The sequence below is a fragment of the Copidosoma floridanum genome, unplaced genomic scaffold, assembly GCF_036245765.1.
Source record: "Copidosoma floridanum isolate Cflo_tuat_1 unplaced genomic scaffold, Cflo_Japanese_pri ptg000001l, whole genome shotgun sequence".
Lineage (NCBI taxonomy): Eukaryota > Metazoa > Arthropoda > Insecta > Hymenoptera > Encyrtidae > Copidosoma > Copidosoma floridanum.
The window spans coordinates 8891518-8911208 of NW_028321878.1; the positions used below are offsets into that span (position 1 = coordinate 8891518).

A 19691-nucleotide genomic window follows, 5' to 3' on the forward strand; every position below is an offset into this window, starting at 1 on the left:
GCCTCATATCTCTCCTTTCTCTCTTTGTGCTCTCACAACTCGGAGTAGTAACACAGAGCTTGCGTCGGATACATTTCTCATTAGATTTTCGAAGCCATGTGCCACATACCTATTCAAGTACATGGGAAGGTAAAAAAAAAAAATAAAATTATGCAAAAAATAATGTGCAAGGCTCCTTGTGTTTCGTATCCAATCCGAAGACTGGAGCGTGAAATCCCCGGTCCCCTCGGCCCTCTCAATTTGCCCGCCTCCCGTCGGCATCTCTGTCGAGCGTTTTCGTGGTAATGAAGCACGCTCTCTCGCGATACTGTACCCTACACCAGCTCGGGTGCCCTCCTCCAAGTTAAACAAGCTCCCAGCTGCTACCCTCCGCTGCATCATTGCGATCGTTGTCGAGTCATTAAGCCCCTGTAGTAGTATACCAGTGCGCTATATGTATATATACATGCATAAGCGAGCGTATCCACTTTCCGATGTCGCGCCCGGGCGTCGTGATTGCCGGTAGTTTTGCGCGATTATCGGCTCCCCCGCTCCGCCGTCGGCGAGATTCATTAACGCGAAAGCGCTGCCGTGCGGTGAAACCGGCCCTCCCTCGACCCCCTTTCCTCTCGATCGCCTCCTCCTCCTGTTTCGCCCGCCTTCCCACAAACGTGCGCCGTGGCTGTAAGTGATTATGCCCGCGGGACCGGATTAAGTATCACTGTATGTACAACCTGTTTGCCTTTTTTTTTTTTTTTGTTCCCTTTTTGCTCGTTCGAGAGCCGTGTCATGCGACGCTCGTACTGACTTTTGCGTTGTGTGTTCGTGTTGTCGTACAGGAAGCTCAATTTTCTCAACATTACCTTATAGATGCTTGTAAAGCGCAATCTTGGTCAGACGATACTTTTTTTTTGTATCTCTAGTTAAAAAAGGATCTTCCTGGGCGGAAAATGAAATTTTCCATCAATCTCGATTGTGTAAATTATACACTCGTGATCCGCTATAATACCACCGATTAACCGAGATGACAAGCTCCCACGACGAAAACAACACATCATCGCACACGAGCCACCGCTAAAGAGGAAGAGGAGGAGGAGCATCTTCGGATACACACATATATAAAATGGAAATAGCTTTTTTTCTCTCCCCTCTTGACAGAGCCTATTATTTTTAAGCTCAGCCGAGCATAACGGCCGGTATTTGTCATACACGCTCACTTACATGGGGGGCGCACGAAGCGCCAACCTTATTTCAATTTCCCAAATAGACAGAGACTTGATAAATATATACATGTATCCCTGATGGGGCCCCGGCTCCTTGACTGCTCGCACGTACGGCAAGATAAGGATCCTCCCTCTATTACTTTTTCTTCTCGTACGAGTATACGCATATATATGTTCGCCCACGAAACGACCTCTTTGCGTTTTAGTGGGGAGTTATGCGCTGGCATAGAGGCCCTCGTCTTTTTTCCCTTTACTCTTGGATACTCGACTCGTTTACGAGCGTAAACGCCATATTTACCTCGCACAGGGGGGATATCGAAGGTGGTTGTAAGCACTTCTCTGTTATATATATGTACTAGCTTGGGGAGAAAATGGGGTCGATGGTGTGTGTGGGGGAGGGAGTATCACCGAGGAGGGCCACTTTGATTGGTTTGTTAATTAATTTCGGTTTTCTTTGAACGAGATTTCACTGCTTTGGAAAACCTTGTTTGCCCATTTTTCGTGATTGGAAAATTTGGACTCGACGCTGAATACATTTTCAATATAAACCATATGCAGTAAAGTCAATTTCTGGAAAAACGTGTATACCTAACCCATACTGCGTTGCTTTGATGTCGATAAGGGGGGCAAAAGCGGGATCTGAAAATGCATACCGAACGCGACGTTTGTTTATCGAAAAAAGAAGAAAAACGCAAGCCAACACGTTTCATCCTTTAAAAACGAAATTGGCTTTGAAAAGAAATTTTGATAAATATCGGCTGCCGCGGAACACTCTATGCGCGATTTTTCTATAAATTACGCAACGTTGGAGCGTCGAGTTTAAAAAGAAAGAAAAAAAAATATATATATATATATACGTACTCGCGTGCACAGAGCAAACGTCGCGGAGCGCGTTTCACCGCGAGTTTTGCCAACTCCGGGCGTACGTATACTTAAAATTGTCGGCGTGATCCGTCCCAAAAGCCAGCGGAACTTTTGAAAAATTCACCCACGCTCTGAATAAATAAAAAAGAAATACACTCCCACGCGCTTTTTTTCCCTACGAAAGGAGAACTCCACGAGTAAATGCCGGGGCACGTAAAAAGCGAGATGTACACGTTTGAATGGACAGATACGGGGTACCGTGAAAGGGATATACCCTCGTATGAGAAATGGAGACATGCGTGCATCGGCATTTCGCGCCGGCGGGATTTTTCAAGAGAAACGAATGCCGTTGGGCAAATATGGGTGCGCATCCAAGTGAATAGAGCGGAACATCATCTCGTATCCATCAGCTCTCCGGGGTGGTATATCCTATCGTCGAGCGAAGCAGTGCGCGCGTGCTTTTTTGCCTTCTACGAATAGCGCAACCTCTACCCCATTGTATTCTCTCCCTTTTCTCAATCGAAAGAGCTCAACTTTTACATGGAACCGTAAACAGAATTTAAAAGTCGATTTTCCCAGTCTCGCTTTTTTTTTTGTTTCCACACATGCCCAAACAAACGATAAAAGTTTCACACCATCATGCATCAAATAACCCAACCCTTGTGGTTGAAAAAAAAAAAAAGTATGTCTGCACTTTGCTTCGTCGATAAAACATGTGGGAACAACGATCGGAAAATCGAAGAAAAGGAACAGAAAAGCTCACCGATGCAACAAATCGTCACCCCAATTCGCCGTCCCGTCTTAAACCCACCGTAACACGCAAGCCCGCCCACTCGACTCGCGAGAGAAATAGAGAGTAGTCGCACCCGCGCAACGCCCTCGAGCATAAAACAAATTTCCCTCGGTGGTGGTGGAATTAATTCCAGCGAGCAGGCAAAAGCCTCCCCCTTCCACCCCCGCTTCCTTTCCGAATCGCCGTCTCGGCTCTTTGCTTTTCCCCCGTGCGTTCCCCGCCCCTTCCGCGTCACGCGAAAGGAGGAAAGAAAGAGCATGATGTCGCCAAGTGCAAAAAGTCACGCATATATACACCCCATGCTCGAGAGCCCTCCTCCGCACCCCTGTATCTCCGCTGGTGTACGTACTCGAGCGTCGTATCTCTCGACGCAGCAGCTATCGTGGCATAAAGGCATTAGCTGACGTCGTTCTACGCCGCTCCACCCGCGTGTGTCATGTGGGGAGTAAGCAAGGGAGAGGTAGGGGGTGGTTGGATTGTATCGCGAGGGCGTATAGCCGCTAGACTGTAAATATGTACCGAGGACTGCGGGAGATAGCGCGGAAAGAAGGGGCTCGCGCTCGAGTGGAACAGAGCCGGCCGCTCGAGTGCGCCTCTATTGCTTGCTGTGTGTAAAAATCGCACGCGCCACGACGACCCTTCGGCTCTTTTATTCCCCCCCCCCCCACGGCTTTGCGGTGGCGGAGGACGCGACTAATGGTGTCTTTTCTACTTTCGGCGTGTGTGTGTGTGTCTTTTTTTTGTGACTTATCAGTATCGATTTTTTTCAACCCCAATAACTTGGCTGGCATGGATATCGAACGAATGGAAAAATAAATAAATAAATCACCACCACGCCATGAGCATCATCTCTCCTGCAACGGGAAATCAAAACCAAGGGAGGCATGAAAAATCGCGCCCGAGCCGGGCACACATAATTCACCCCGATGTACACCACTTGAGAGTCCCTTCTCCTCCTCTACCCTCCCCTCATAAATTATGCATCCCTGCATCATCTTCCTCAATCACGCTGCCTATCACTCAAGTAGCACCACTCGGCTACACTCTCGTCCGGTACAAAACAACGATCAATTTCGCCGCGGCTCAAACTCAGCTGCTCTCTCTATAGATGCTCCTTTGGACAAACACGAGTGAATCCCGACCCCCTGAAGCGATATACACAGTAACGTGCCACGTAACCACCGCATTATGGGGTTGTCGAGAGAAGCGAGCGCCTCTCTTTCATACCCTCCGCCCGAGCTTGTATCGCCGGGAGTAGGAGAAAATTGGGAGTAAGGGAAAGAATTTTCTCATATTTTCCGATTATTACAGAGCCCGCGATGTTGCAGCCTCCCTCCCACCAACGTGTTATGTACACGAGAGCCGGAAAGCTCGGCACGCTCCGGGCAAACTTGCGGCTAAAGCTCTCCCCTAGCTCTCGTCGAGCTTTACCGCGCTGTATATTACCACCCCGTGTGGGTGGGCTTCTTTTCAACGCCACCACCGCCGCTTCCTGAATGCGCCCCGCTTTTTTTTTCTCTCTCTCTCTCTCTTTATATCCTCCTCTAAAGTTTCTTCCCAGCCATCCTTTTTTTTTTTTTTTTTTTTTTTTACTCCCCCACCCTCTTCTTGGACTCTGTGCTCTTTTATGCCCTCTTTCCCAGCCGCTCTTCTTTTCCGTTCTCGTCGGTGTGTAGCTCACGGTACGCTGCGCTGCTCATGGGACCGAGAGAGTGGCGTGTACATACATACACACACACGGGGCTTTTGTTACGATCCCTCGAATGTTTTGGAGGCCAGGCTAATTTCCTTTGAAAAGGTGCGAAAGGTTATGAGGCACGCACCCCCAGCCGGTTGGGCGGTCGAGATTAAAGGGCTGTGGATGCGGTACAAATTTTACTTGTAACCCGCGTTTTTTTGGAGCATGCAAAAAGTTGTACGAACTTTCGTGAAACGAGTAGGCTTTTTTTTTTTCATCAGAACTTTGGAGGGTAATATCAGAGCCCACGAACCGAAAGAGCGGAAGAAAATGTTTTCTTCCCAAAAGCCGTATAATATGCGTACAGCAAAAAAGAAAGTAGGTGTACCTGCAGAGTTTCCTCCGCGGATAGCAGGAAGTTTTTCCGATATCGAAATCTTTCATCTGCAGCTCCAGCGGCTCGTCTGTTTTCCAAAAGATACTGCTCCGAAGAGCTCATCATGCACACGCGGCTAAAAGCTTCTTTTGTGCTTATTGTCGAGGCTCAAGTGGCCGCGCGCGTTCTCGAATAATCATTAGGGTCAGATTGATGTTCGACTCCCTATTCTTTTCACTCTGCACTCTCTTTTTTTTTCGTGCCATTGTATTTCCTCATCCACGAGAAACGCCTCCGTTTACAATAACACAATGCACTACACCTACTCTCTAATAAATAACTTGTATGCCTGCCTATACACTTATTACATAATGCATTTACGAGTAGGTGCTTACACGTATGGTAACTAAATTTCTATTTTTTTTTTTCTTTTCTTTTGTGTTGCAGGTCTGAATCCGGCGGAGGAGAGGCATGTGAGTATCGCAATTCTTTTGTACTATTGCGTACCGTTTCTCCCTTTCCTGTGTCCGCTTGTATACACTCCTGCCTGTGTCATTCACACAAAGTTTTTCTCTCTTTCCCTTTGAACTGTATAATGTGGTAAGGGTACACCCATGTGCGTTGTGTATTTCTTGCGGTTAAGAGGCAAATCCATTGTAACAGGGCCTCGAGGACGCAGGGGAAAGGAGGCGCGCATAACTGGCCTCTTCTAAACACACGTGTGCATGTGTATGCATACATAAAAAAAAAAAAAAAAAAAAAAAAAAAAAGAAAGAAAAGAAAAGGTAAGACCGAAAAAAAAAGTTCGCTCAGGGAGAATAGCTCGAGTGGGACCATGTGCTCGTACACACGCACAAAACCACCAAGAGCTCAAGAGAGTCCCTTCCGTTTTGTGTTTTGTTCGTTGCTCGTATACGATTGGCCGAACAGACAACTATTTTTTTTGTTCTTCCCTTCCACTCTATTTCTCGCGCGCGACAAACCCTCTATTATGAAGCTAATGCGATTACAAAGGGACGCTGAATGCGCTCGAGTATTGGATTACGATAAAAGGTTTTCACGTATTCCACTTTCGGATAAATACACGCCGTATCGGCCGCACAATGGCGAATAAAATTGGATTTTTCACTCCTGAATTTATTTTTTTCTTTCCTCTGCCTTGTTTTGGGTCCTACATAGGGAAGCAAACACCTGGACGAGGGGTTGTTTTTTTTTCCTTTCGACAAGTCGAACCATCGATTTGGAGAACCCATTATTTGGGTATATCGGTTATGAGAGGCTTAGCACGCGTGGCCACGCGTACTTGACTATAGTAACCTCGATACCCTCGTTTGTGAGCAATAACGCACTCTATGAAAAAAAAGACAAAGCACGCGCTAAAAATCACGGGTAAAAAGAGAACAGCTGGAACGAAAAAATGGACCATTTGGTGGATTAACGAGCAGTCGCGTCAGGTAACGAGGTCGTTGAGCACCAATTTATTTTTCATTCAGCCATCAGACGGCCCAAAACAATTTTCAAAAGATAGCGCCCATACATCATGGTAAATTTATCGTCGAGATACATCATTTGAATATCAATCGACCACGAAAGAAAGTACAATGGGATGGCAAAAAAAGAGGGGAAAAAAATCTAGTCACATTCGATAAGCCTTACAAGTGAGGGGGGAAGGAGACACACCCCTTTTTTTCATAAACGCGTCGAAATAAACAGGGAGAGAACAGTGGCGGATACAAAGTGGCTAACCCAGGGGCGCGACGACAACGGGGTCCCTCGTTCATTCGGTATACGTGTGACTGTACTGTAACACCCTTTTCTCCCTTTGGGTGTGTGTAGCAGCATGGCTCATTGTGTTTGAATATGATATGGGTGCACGTACAATTCCCCCCAATATAGCTGTACGAAAGTGAGACAGCAAAGGGGAGATGAGAGAAACGCACTCGAGAGAAGGAAGCAAGGAAGCGTCGTCGCGTCTGACGCCGACATCATTATATTGTCCTCGCGTACTGTGTCCTGCTCGGCTGCTGCTTGGCTTTTTACGCTCAATGCCTCCGTAATCTACTACACTGCTGCGTTCCTAATCTCCTACTCTCTGCGGATTTCGTAACTATTGCTGCCTTGGGGTGCGTTGGTTGCATCGTATTATACGTACACTTCCGCGCAGTGCTGTTAGATGAACGTCTTTACGAGGAGATGATGACTTTTTTACTTTTAATTCGAAGTAACATATAGATATATCAGCCGCGATTTTTAACAAACGCCACGCCCGTTTTGATGAGTTAATTTAGATGTGCGCAAGATTAGCGAAGTACATATATCATTGCTGGTTACGATTTACGGCGCATCGGACAAATAAAGACAAGATTCTGTTATCTACGGGTATAACCGGGAGGTTCATAATTCACGGCGTACAGATGCACGAGCACGTAACTGACGATAAAACAGCGATTCCTCGGGGGAGAACGAGTTATTTTCAGTTCGGAAAGGAGATATTTATGAAACGCAAACCGCTGGTATGAGTATACGTTCGAAACAGTAAAATATCCTGTTACCGCGCAAAAGGGTATGGATGGAGGTTTTCACTGTATACGAGTTTTTACGAGAACGCAGTCAAACGATACGTGGCAGTTATACATTTTTTAAGTAGATGAGGTCGTGTTTGGTCAGACGTAAAATTGGATTCAATTATTTTTGTACATAAAAAAAAAATTGCAGGAATATATTCTTTGTTGTACACAAATTATCACGCGTAGTAAGAAAGAGGTTGATAAAATAAATCACGCGAGCCATAAAATTACAGAGATTTGCGGAGATTTTTTTCACAAACTGCCGAAAGAAGTGTAAAAAAAAAAAAGAAAAAAATAAAATATGTGAAGAGAGAGAGGGAGAAAAAAAAGGCAGCTACGTTATACGATTTCACCTCGTAAAGCAGATTAGACGCGCGGGAGGCAAAGTGCGCGCAGTAAAATGTATTATACCTCTATATATACGTATAGCAGGGAAAATCTCACCCTCGAGGGATGGAAAGGTAACCTATAAGCGCCTTGTAGTAACCAGATCGCTCGGCGAGGACGACGGGGCAAAGCGAGCGGAGGTATATAAAAGTCGTTTGCGCCGCGTCGCTGGAAAGACCATAAAAGACTCTCCCTCTCCCCTTTTCACCCTATAGGTACACGTACACTTGTGTGTATCTTCGATTATAAAGCTCTGCGTCAGAGCTTTCAGCTTTTGAGCTTTTTTTTAGTTACTTAAAAGTCTCGCAGTACTAATACCTTTTACTGTCGCGTCGATCGTCAATTTGCTCACACGCACTCTGACACGTGAACACAGTACAGGTGCTCCTCCATGCGCAAATTACGGTATACATATAAGCTTAGATGACGACACGCGTATGGAAAAAAAAAAATTTATTTTTTCAAAGCCAGAACATACGACCTTAGCCTTTTACGCTCGGATAAAAAGCTCTGATGGCTATATCGGATTACCAAGCGCTCACCTCTATCTTCCACGCTCGATATCTCTATTACGACAGCAATGCTTACTTAATCCACCCGACGCTATAAACTCGAATCCTCAATTTACGACGGACACACTTTGAAATGCATACACCCACACGCAGACGTCACGCGATTACGAAAACATTAGCGTTGTAGCCCAAGGAAACCGGTATAAGTGCTCATATGTAAACTAACAACTCGGAGTGGCTTACTTTGGCTGCATCGCGGTCTTTTTTAATTAGATCAACCGCGCAATCTTCCGCCTCGTAGAGCACGAAAGTCACTTAACCGGCGACCGGATAAGAGGCACGCAATCACTGCCAAGCGCGCGTAAATCAAACTTTCGCAGATTAATCTACCGATCCGTTACAACTTGATCGAAAAAGCCCCGTCGAAGGTGGAAAAATAGACGCAATACTACTAATAATAAATCAGCCGAGCGTTTCGCGAAATATATCTCGGAGTTTACTTTTACCGGGAGCAAAAGGAGAAAAATCGATGTACGGCTAATCGAATCACGCGCGCGCCGGCCACTAATGACCGGCTGTCTGGATGACACGGATAGTACGTATAAATACGAGGGCAACTTATACTCGCTCTATCGGGTAATTAGAGTCCCAGCCGCTGCGGAGAGGCGCTCGACACGAGGGATTGATAATCACGCGTCTGCCTCTTAGACGCTGCGTTACATGTGCATTGTGTTGTGTATACGTAGGCTATACGGTATGGGGCTCGCGTGCCCGGATGGCTAAAGTGTTATGTATATGTGTGTGTGTGTGTGTGTATATAGGTACCTCATAATCCGGCTTCTGCCTATGCTATACTGGCTTTCCACTTGGATGAACTTCTCCTGTTGCGTGCAGCTTATAGTTATTTATGCTACTGGCCGCTGCAACTCGCCTTTGATGTACCTGAAATTGAAATACGGGTGTTAGTTTGATTGATTATGTTTTTCCGTAGTCTCTTCTTTTAATTGTACGCCACTTTATTTATAATACTACATACTCGTGAGTTAAAAAAAAAAAAAATAAACAAAAAAAAGCTCACACCAAAGTTTGATTACCGTCTTTCTACACGAGCAAAACTTTCGTTTATAAAAAAACTGACTTGTGGGAAACCTCAAGTATAACAATTAAAAACCCCCGATTTGTTCCAATGGGATAAGCCATAGGAGCTTTCAAGCAAATCCATGTTTTTTACACCTCCTTCGCCGAAACGATTAACCGCCCACTCGAAAACAATTTTACGCTCGATTAACTAACAATTACGCGCTCGATCAAATTGACGTCCGGCAAACTTGGAAACTCATAGCGTATCATTATGACCCGCAAATGGCGTAATAGTTGCCACTCTCTCGTAGGTGAAAACATCACACTGACACCAGCTAAAGACTTGTAGGCTATAGTATCGTGGGATGCCTATAAATAATGCAGTCCCGATCGAAACTTTACCGGTGCGCGCTGTGGAATACCGAAGTACAGGATATACGAGACTCTCTTGTGTATAACCGATATGCATGAGGGAAGAAAAGCCCGCAACAATAACTATCGGGTGGTTGTTTATCCTCGTGTGAACAAATAACCATACTAATTTTGACAAGTCCACGGTATCAAGTGAAAATCGCATCATCTGCTCTTGTGGTCGATGTACTCGCGTCAAGCCTCGTCAAGCCGTTAACACGAGCAGCTCAAAGAAAACAACTTATCAACGGCTCGAAAATCAGGACTAGAAGGAGCTACTTCTGTACGCTTCGTTCCACCAAAGATGCAGGGGGGGGTGGGTGTTGGTACAGCACGGAAACTTTCCCGTGTGTGTGCTCGGTAAACACGCGAGAGAAGCGTTACCGATGCACTTTAAGCTCGCCTTCTCCGCTCTTTATGTGTACTCGGTTACCCGTTCGCCTCGAAAATCGTCAATGTTATTTCCGCGCACGTTTGCTCGTCGAGCGCAATTCCCTCCCCCCCCCCCCTGTGTAAGCTCCGTGTGGCTTTTCTCCCTCTCTCTTTTCTTTCCTCCCTCGCTGCAGCAGCCGATACATACACTCGCTCGATACACGGGGGAGGAGAGGGGGAGCCAAGCTCGCTTGCGTTCGATTTCATTTTGTCTCGGCGTTTCCGCCACCGCGCCGGGGAATCTGATTTCGCTCGATTCGGCTGCGCCGCCACCACCACCACCGCAACCCCCCTCCACCCTTCCCCAGAGAAAGGAGCCGAGAGCGCTTGTCGAGCAGCCCCAGCGTTTCCTCTGGAATTTCACCACCGATCGAAGCGCGCAAAACTACGACGACGACTGTGACTACTGCTGCGGGGGTGGGGGAGAAGCTCTGAGGTCGGGACCGCTGGAGTGGGAAATTGAGAGCAGAAGTGTATTGAGGGAATTTTTCAGAGCGACGTTTTTACCGCGACATTGTTAGGGAGCCGCTTTTTTCCCTCGCTTTCTTTTTCTTTTTTTTTGTTGTTGGCTGGTGGATATCGAAGACTGTTTCTATACTGTCATCGTGATTTTTATTTCAACCCGAGCCCTAGATCAATTTGTATTAGCGGCCGTTGCTTTCCAATGATTTCTATCGTGTGGAACAAGAGGACTCGGTGCATTTGTTGTCGACTATCGTTTTGAAAGTATCACACGCGCACGGAACGAAAAAAGTTTCCAAGTGCTATCGGCAGAGGCGGAAGAGTAATTGAAAGGCAACGGGGGGTGGGAGCACACCAAATACGCGAAAGAAGGGGGGGAAAAAAAGACGGGCCCCTCGAGTATGATCGTTATTCGTGCGCCGGCGAGGAAGAGGAGTCTCGTCTCAAGAAGCCCCTCGACTCGAAGGGAAATATTTATCGCTCTCCTCGTTTCGTGCATTAGACTCTCGACGTAGCGGTGGAATCTTCGATCCGACTCTCGCGCTCGCTGGAGAACGAAAGTGCGAGAGGGAGGAGGAATAGAGAAGGAAGTCGAGGGAATGGCGCTCACTTTGCACTTTCATCTCGGCTGCAGCAGCTGCCCGGTAAATACCGCCGGAAAGATTTGCTTTTACGAGGGGGAATCGCTTTTGTTTGATGGCCTGGGAACGGGGAGGGGGGGCTCGCGAAAACACTCGAGGGCGTTGCGATTTTATTATTCGCACTCGACTGCTCCTCCCGCACTTAGGTCCAACTCTTAGTTTTTTTTTTTTTTTTTTTTTTTTATTCTTTCCTCCTGTTTGTATCTCAACGCCATATTTTGTGAAGATGCGTTTTTTAATTTATTGGTGGCATTTCACATTAGCCTCGTACTCTGCTCTTCATCGAAACATTAGGCGTCAATGCTCGCATTTGCTCTGATTACCGAGTAAAAAGCTCGAGCATACCAATGGACGCGTGGCACGAATGGAAATAAAGCGCGCTCGTTTCAAAAGAATCATCCACACCCCCTTTTTCGCGCTACAGCTGCAGTGTATGAGGAAACAATGGTAAGTATTGGCTGGGCTGTACTTTTTCCGTCGGTCGTGGTGGGCGACGGGGGAAAAAAGGGGAGGCGGTGAATTGAAAAAAAAAAAAAAAAACCGCGTGTACGCTTTTGCCTCCCTCGCGTCAATCACCGCTACGAGCGGGAAAAACGGGGGAGTGCGATCGATCGCCCGCTGCACGATTATCGATTACACGGGTGCGTGGCTCTGTTTTTCCGCAACGACGACTACGACGGCGATGATGACGGTGTCCGATGGTTTTTTTTCTTTTTTTCTGCTCGTTTGTTTCTATTTCTCTGTTTGCGCTAGTTCTACTTTGTGTATACCTTCGGTGTAGGTACACTGGTTTTTATTTTATTTTATTTTTTTTTTTTTTTTTGTCGCAACACGTAAGCCAACAGTTTTTTCATTTGACAATATTAATATGTACACACTTCAAAATAACTCGGTATACGAATTCGTGCCTTAAAAAGGTAGACTAAAAAAAAAAAAAAAAAAAAAAAAAAAAAATTAGAAGAGTAAAAGAGGAAAAGATTCCAGCAGCCAGTCCTTTGATCCGGTTAAAACAGCGCCGAGTTCTCGCCAGCACCCAATTAAGCCGCAATTAAGTGACTCTTCATAATACGCATCGGGGCTAACGAAGCTGTAAATACCCGCAGGCGGTGAAGAAGCACACCCATCGGATTCAAAGAAAATCACTCCCCCGCGCCCTCGGCCTCGTTTTCCCCTCCCTCCCCCCTTTATTTTTCACCTAAGCTGCCTCTGCCTCCCCCCGCTCGCGCGGTCGGGCTCTCTCTTTTATATCTTTTAATCCCATCGGCGCGGGCCCCCTGCCATCGTCAACGTCGTTGCTCGGCAAATAAAATCACGGCTAAAGTGCAAAGGGGAGCCCCGTCCCCTTTGCGCCGCTGCAGCAGAGAGTTGGAATATTAATTAGCGTCGCTACACCGTACAGCGCCAAAGGAAAAAGTTGAGAGCCGATATTTCGATCGCGCCCCCCTCCTCCTGTTTCTTCCGCTTGGCCATTAAAAAAATGGCTATTACTTTCAACGCCTCACCCCCGGGATTTAGCACGCCACGCGATCTTTTGACGCGAACCGCTCAAAAAAAAAAAAAAAGAAAAAAAGCAAAACACGGCACACAAAAAAAAATGAGCGAGGGGAGCAGCTCCCGTACTGTGAAAGTGCCACGAAGCGTGCGTATATATATACGAGTGGTGAAAAAATAGAGGAGGCAAAAGAGCAGGGGGGAGGAGGAAGGGTGCGCGAGCAAACAGGGAAGGGACGTGGGTTGGTTCGCGAAAAAAAGAGAGCTCTGGGGAGGAGGGTGATTTATTTTAATCAAAGTGGTCGTACTGCCAGAGAAATGTCACCAGCCGTGTTTATTCCTCTTTGCTAATTCGCTTCTGCACATATAGTAAGTGGAATTTTTAGTAATCTTTTGTTGACAAGCGGTGATTTTTGGGTTTCATACTCGCAGGTTGGAATTCGCGACAAGAACCACATCGATCCATTATAGGATAAACGACCGTATCGAAAGGGTATGAAAGGGGAAGAGAAAAAAAAAGCTCGCTGGAGTGGCCGATGAAAAACACGGGGGAAAAGAGAGAGAGAGACGTCGTCCTCTGGTTGTCGTGTACTGCACAAACACCAGAGAGCAAGCTCGCGCAAGAACCCTCCCCCCACTCACTTGGCGCGTCGTTGAAGCGCAGAGAAGGGCACTCGGGGCGACCCGGTCTCTCACTCCTTGCCGACACCTCTGATCTCGTTAGAGGCGCATTAATTAATTTACAAGATGAGCTGCCGTTGCTTCTGTTGTCGTTGCGCTGGAAAAGGAGGACCAAGGGGAAAGGGAGGGTCTACCCGTGTTGGTGTTACCGTCCTCACCTGCAGCTGCTGGGTTTCGAGTGGTTTCCAAGTTCATCTTGTTTTCATTGGTGCGAGAGAGAGAGTATGAAATTTATTTTTATTGCAAATTTCTCAGCAATGTTTTACACGAAAAATATAGGTACGCCGTTACATAGATTTCGCAGAGTCGGAAATAAAAATAACAGATGTAACGAATTAAGTCACCGATCTCCGAGCCGCTTTATAGCTCCTAAACACAATTTTAAACATCAGCCGCTCGTAGCTGCGTGTACGTACACATAACCCCGCCCCCCTCTTTAGTTATACCTTCATCCATGTACACACACACACCTCGAGTGTAATCCGCTTAGAAGCTATCAAATGTCAAAATAGCGGCACCAAGCCAAACTTCTACCAACCACTGCTTTACCATCGCCGGTAACGGCAGCAATACAGCAGCAGCATCAGTAGCCATGCAGCCGGCCTCTCGCCCCAACACGCGCATCTATACGTATGCGTATACACATAGAGCACTGGGAGCGAGTTCAAAGAGAGAGAGAGAGAGTCGGCGAGCCCCGCCGTGGCACGTTTTAATTACTAATTGAAACGCTCTCCCTCTCTTTACCGCTTCTGCTCGCACCCCCCGGGGGAGATTCAACTCGATTCCGTAGCTTTGCTCGGCTCGTTTCCTCCCTCCCCCCTCCTTGTCCGTGCCCCTCGGGGAACTCTCTCTCTCTCTCTTTCGCTCACTCGTTTTGCAAAGTACCTCGGAGAACTGCGGAGTATGTTCGCCGTACGCTTTCAGCGCAACCGAGTTGTCCTCCACCTCCTCCTCGGCGTCTTTTAATAACCCGAGAGCTTAGTTGTACCGAGGGTGTTTAATGTTTTTAAATATGAAGCCTGCGAAGAAGAAGAAGAAGAAGAAGAAGGGATTCTCCAAAGGGTGCGCAGTACAGGAGGAGCTGAAAGTGAGTTTTCGCGAGAGGATTGCGCCAGCGCTGTTGGCCGGATTATTTTGATTCTCCGGCGCTGTGCGATTGCAAGGGAGTTTGCGAGATTGTTTGGTTGATTTTTTTTTGGAGTGGGGAGGGGGTTGACGGTAATGGAACTTTTGATTATTGAATTTTGCAGTTGTTATTTTTTTTTCAGTTTGAGTATTTTTTAATATTCTGTTTGTCTGATCAAAGCGTTTATATTGATGCAGCTCGGTTTTTCAAGTGATACGAGTCAGCCACTGGTCAGACGTAACGAGAAATATTATTTTTTTTGTTTGTTTATATTTTCAACTATTTAGGTTGTATTTGCACTGTAAAATATACGATATTGAACCGAAAATTGTCTGTGTTAAACGGTCTTAAGTACCCCTGGAACGGCGAAAAGCCGAAAGTTAATCGCCAGAGACCTATTTATCCATCCCAAGAGCGACATCAGTGTCCCTCGTTTCCCTCCAACGCCGGCTTCTCTCCGTCTTTCTGCTCCATTTCTCCAATTTCTTTTTTTCTTTTTTTTTCGTGCCGGTTCTCAGGTCACTTTAGCGCGGTGGGTTGAACCAAGCGCAAGAATAAATGACGAAAATTCACGAGAATCGTCGCTAATTGAAACACAGTGGGGTTGAGGCGAGTGGATTCGTAAATTGAGATTGCTAATGGGTAGGGATGGAATGGGGGGGGGGGTCGAAATGTTATTGGAAGCCAGATCGAAGGGACTCTAATCCGTGGGACGCGCTGTTTTTTCAAGGGGTGATTCCCGGGTTGCCTACGCTAATGCGAGCTATTAACTACTCGGCTGTTTGAAGATTAGGCACGCAACCATCGTGATTGCTCTCTTTATTTCATTTTCATTGTCGTATTGTTGAATAATAAACGTGAAAATCACAGAAGGGCAAAGTGGGAGTTTTTTTAAAACGCGTACTTTAAAAAATAATCATTACTTATTGCTGATAAATGTAAATTGTTTTGAAAAAATATGTATATGTACAGATATATACGAAGAAATCCAAAAAAAAAAAATAATATCCTATTTATGTCTTCCGTTTTGTTAAAAAAAATTATTTTGAGACACACCTTCGAGATAGGGCTCATTTTACTCGTAGTGTGACGTACTAGGAGAAAAAAATTTTGAACACGGGTTTTATTGATGGTGACATCCTTTTTGACACCCTAACCGAAATTTTTTCCTCATAGTACATTTCACTACATTACATTTCACTACGAATAAATGGGGGACAAAAACGGGATATTTTTTGTGGATTTCCTCATGTACTAATATTTACACCAAGAGGATTCCAAGAACAGCGAGGAATAAATAAAGACAATAAATAACTTTACGGGCGATGCTGTTCAAACATTTCAAAGCTACTGCCACTGCCACCGTTATCTCCACGTGAACAACTAAACATCGTCTGTAAGTACGTGTAAAACATTTTCTGATGTACTCTGTCACCTATATCAAATGATAAACGGAAAGGGGTGAAGAAAAGACAAAACAAAACGAAATAACTTGCAGCTGTGGATTCTCGTTTCGCGAAACGCTCGTAAGTTGAGCGATTCAGGGGACTAATCGGCCGTGGTGGCTTGTACAAAGCTTTAAAATCCACGATCGCGTGTATACCTGTATACATCCGAGCCCACCGGCGAGCAACATCCGTTTTATACCCTATCGTCGACCTCCCCTCTCTGAACCTCGAACGGAACGAGCTCAGCGCGCGCACACACTCGAGTGGCCTATAACAGGTCTTTTACGAGTGGTCGCGGCAGCCTTTACGACCGACCGAACTTTTTAATAATCCTGCCGCGCGCCGGTAATTAGTTCGTAATTTAATGGACCCCTGCCTCCTCCTCCTCCTTTTGCTGCTGCTGCAATTACGCCCTTGTGTTCCAACGATAATCGCTCGGTGCTCCTTATATACCGAGCTCGAGTGCTCTTCCCTTTTGCCTTGGATTTCTTTTTTTTCTCATTCCACCGCTGCACTGCCAGCACTTGAAAATCGCGGCTTCGGATTTCTTCGCGATGGTGCTTGAATCGCGAGTGGAGTAGAAGTCGATTGTTAACGGCGTCCCGATTTCGTGTATTTCCTCTGATGGAAACGTGTAACCTGCGCCTCGGGCTCCGTTCAATGTTTCGTCCCCGGGGAAGCAAAAAATACGTGAACACTCGTTTTGTTTCACTCGTTTTGTCTTTGAAATACTTTTTTCAAAGTAAAAATTTTTCCAACTCCCCAAGTTTATCGATTTACTATTGTATATGTAAAACATTGTTCCGAATGAAAAAGGGGTAATGGGTACTCGCTGAATCTCGACGCGTCGAAATCTCAAATTATACAACACCTCATACCAACGTGAGCGAACAACCTGAGCTCCAGAAAGAAACAAAGAAGAGGGAGGGAGGAAGGGAGGAACACAAAAGAGGAGAGAGGGAATTTTATCGCGTTCGTGTTGAATTTTTGAGATACCTCGCGGGCACTGCCGTAGCAAAAAAAACCACAGGGATTATGCGATACACGCACGCACGCGGTCGGAAGCAGCGTATGCATTCACTCGTACGTGTAAGATTCTCCTCTTTACTATTCTGCGGACCTTTTTCGTTGCGGTTTTTCCTAACTCGAGCGAGCTCGCTCCTTTCTCCTCTTAATTCTTCGATTTTTACTATACAAGCCGGCACGTTTCGTGCTCCGATCCCATGAAGTAAAATTTATGACCCTCGAGGGTGAGAATTTCATTTTCAAACAATTGGCTATACACGTGCCATAATTTATAATACACGGGTGGCTGGATTTCATTAATTTCACGTAAATAATTTATCAACGCGTACGCCCAAAGATTGGCTCAATTGCAAATCCAGTGTATAAGTATACCGTAACAAATCGCATCTCTTCCCAAACGAGATTAACGCTTGCGAGAAAAAATTGACACCAAACTCGCAGATCAAGCAAAAAGTCGCCGTCTAAAAAAAGGGAAAGAGCAATCGAGTACGAAATTACTCGACCAAACTCAATTAAACCCAAGCAGATCGCGAACACGACAAAAAACCTCTATACATCGTGCCCTGATCTTCGTTAAAAATATGCGCCCTTAATGAGGGGGCATGAAGAAAAATTATAGAGGGGGAAAAAAAAGAAGAAGAAGAATAAAAGAAAATGAAGCTGGTACGAAAAGACATTCCTCGCCTGCTTTTATTCGCTCCACCTCGATACCACTATACCTCATCCGTATAAATACATACAAAGCGGAGAAGGAGCGAGTTGGGCTTTTGGAGAGGGAAAAAGAGAGCAGCTTCTCGTGTGCCTGCTGTTGGCGAGACCGCAAGTCCGCGCGCGTAAACCGCGAATATGCGCGAGAATGCGACCGCTGCATTGTTACCGCGCTCCTGCTGCTGTTGGGTCTTCAGCTGTGGTGTGGCGGGAATCTTTTTTCCTTTTTTCTTCCTCTTTGCAATAAAGTTTGTGTGTGTAAGACTGTAGGTACGTAAGTGTGTGCGGGCGAGAACTCCACCGCGGGCCTCCTCGAGTGGTCATTAAACGTGAAAAAGGAAACGGAAAGAGCCGGAGAGAGAGGAGCCTTGAATCTTGTATACGTTGCGTTGAATGCGAGTGGTACTACACTCCTCCGGTACTTCTTTCTTTTTTAATTGATTAGTTCAAGGTTGAGGGTTTGCTTGCTTTGTTTACCCGCTCTTGTGCCATTTTTTTCGAGCTGCCAGTTTTTTTTGCTTTTAATTGATATTATTACTATTAATGAACAGTTTTTCTGTTTCAAAAAGTAATTCCTACGTAATGCTTTGATATTCATGCGTCTAATTTTAATTATGTATAGAGAAACGGATCGTGGATTTTTTTCAGTAAAAATTTCTATGCTCTTTTGCTCAGACCGTGTCATCAGAGTGTCTTCGTCCCTGTTGACGTTTTATCTCTTTATTTTTTGGCATTTCAACTTTACCTCCCACGCCAGTCGATCAATATGTATAACCCCAAAAGCCAAACGTGAAAAAGCTCCCAGGTACACGCAGCGAGCGTCTATACATATTTCAGAGAGTCCTACGGTGAGCATAGAAAAAAAAAAAAAACCAGGTGAAAAGAAAAACCGTGGAGCAGTAGTAGGTAAAGATGAAAGGGCGGGCCGGGGAAAAAAGCGAGCGCGTCGGAGATAGAGCGACGATCGGAATCTCTCCTGGGCTTTTCAATTAACGTGTACACCCCTCCCCCCAGCCCCCTTTACACGGCAGCAGAGGCGCGCAAAAGCAGAAAAAAGTCTCGACGTTTCTCGCCCCCCCCCATCCTATACCGCTGGTCCCTTTATAACTCCACCTCGCCGCACTCCGATGCTAGACAATGGCGCTTTTTTCTCCTCACCCCCGCGCAAAGTTTTGTTTTTTCCTTACATATCTACCCACTCCGCCCTCAGACTCGTACAGTCGGCGCTTTTCACCTAATTCCATCCCTGTCTATTTTCCCTCGCATTTTTTTTCCAGTCCCGCTCTCTCTCTCTCTCGTTCGCGGCTTTCCGAGGAAGAGCGAAAGCTCTCGGTCTCTGTGCGCTGGTTCGTTTTTCCTCGGTTCCCTCATTCTCTTTTGCCCCCCATTTGCTCGCTTTTTCATGAATAAATTATTATTCAAATTCGAGCCAGCAGCTCTCGAGACCCGCTTTCCATCTCTCGCCGTCCGCGTTAATACAACAAAATCCACGCGGCTGCAGCTCCCCCCCTCGCCTAATTCGTTTTTCTCCACCTCCGCCGCCGCTTCCGTTCAGGAGCTACGTACCCCCCCCCCCATCCTTGGAGCTGTCGACGCTCTTGAGCGCAGACGGGTCGTGTTGTTTCTTTCGCGCGCGCGATTTCATAATTTCGCGTCACCGCTATACTGTCTCTCTCCGCAGCCGGCGCTGCCGTATACCTATGAAAAAGTTTTTTTTTCGCCCCGATTCTCGTCCTCGGGACGCTATTACCGCGCTTTCGGATTGATACAAGAGTATTTTTTTTTTTTTTCCTCCCACCCATAATA

The 19691-nt window shown here is 46.2% G+C and overlaps 1 protein-coding gene across 1 annotated transcript in view; it reads left to right on the top strand.

The window, feature by feature from the left end:
* The window catches only part of LOC106639825 (protein groucho), a 127200-nt gene that overhangs the window by 91118 nt on the left and 16391 nt on the right, over positions 1 to 19691 (top strand). The window contains exon 7 of the mRNA XM_089594760.1: positions 5361 to 5386. Within this exon, the coding sequence (XP_089450886.1) occupies positions 5361 to 5386 (26 nt within the window). The remainder of the gene's footprint in view (positions 1 to 5360; positions 5387 to 19691) is intronic.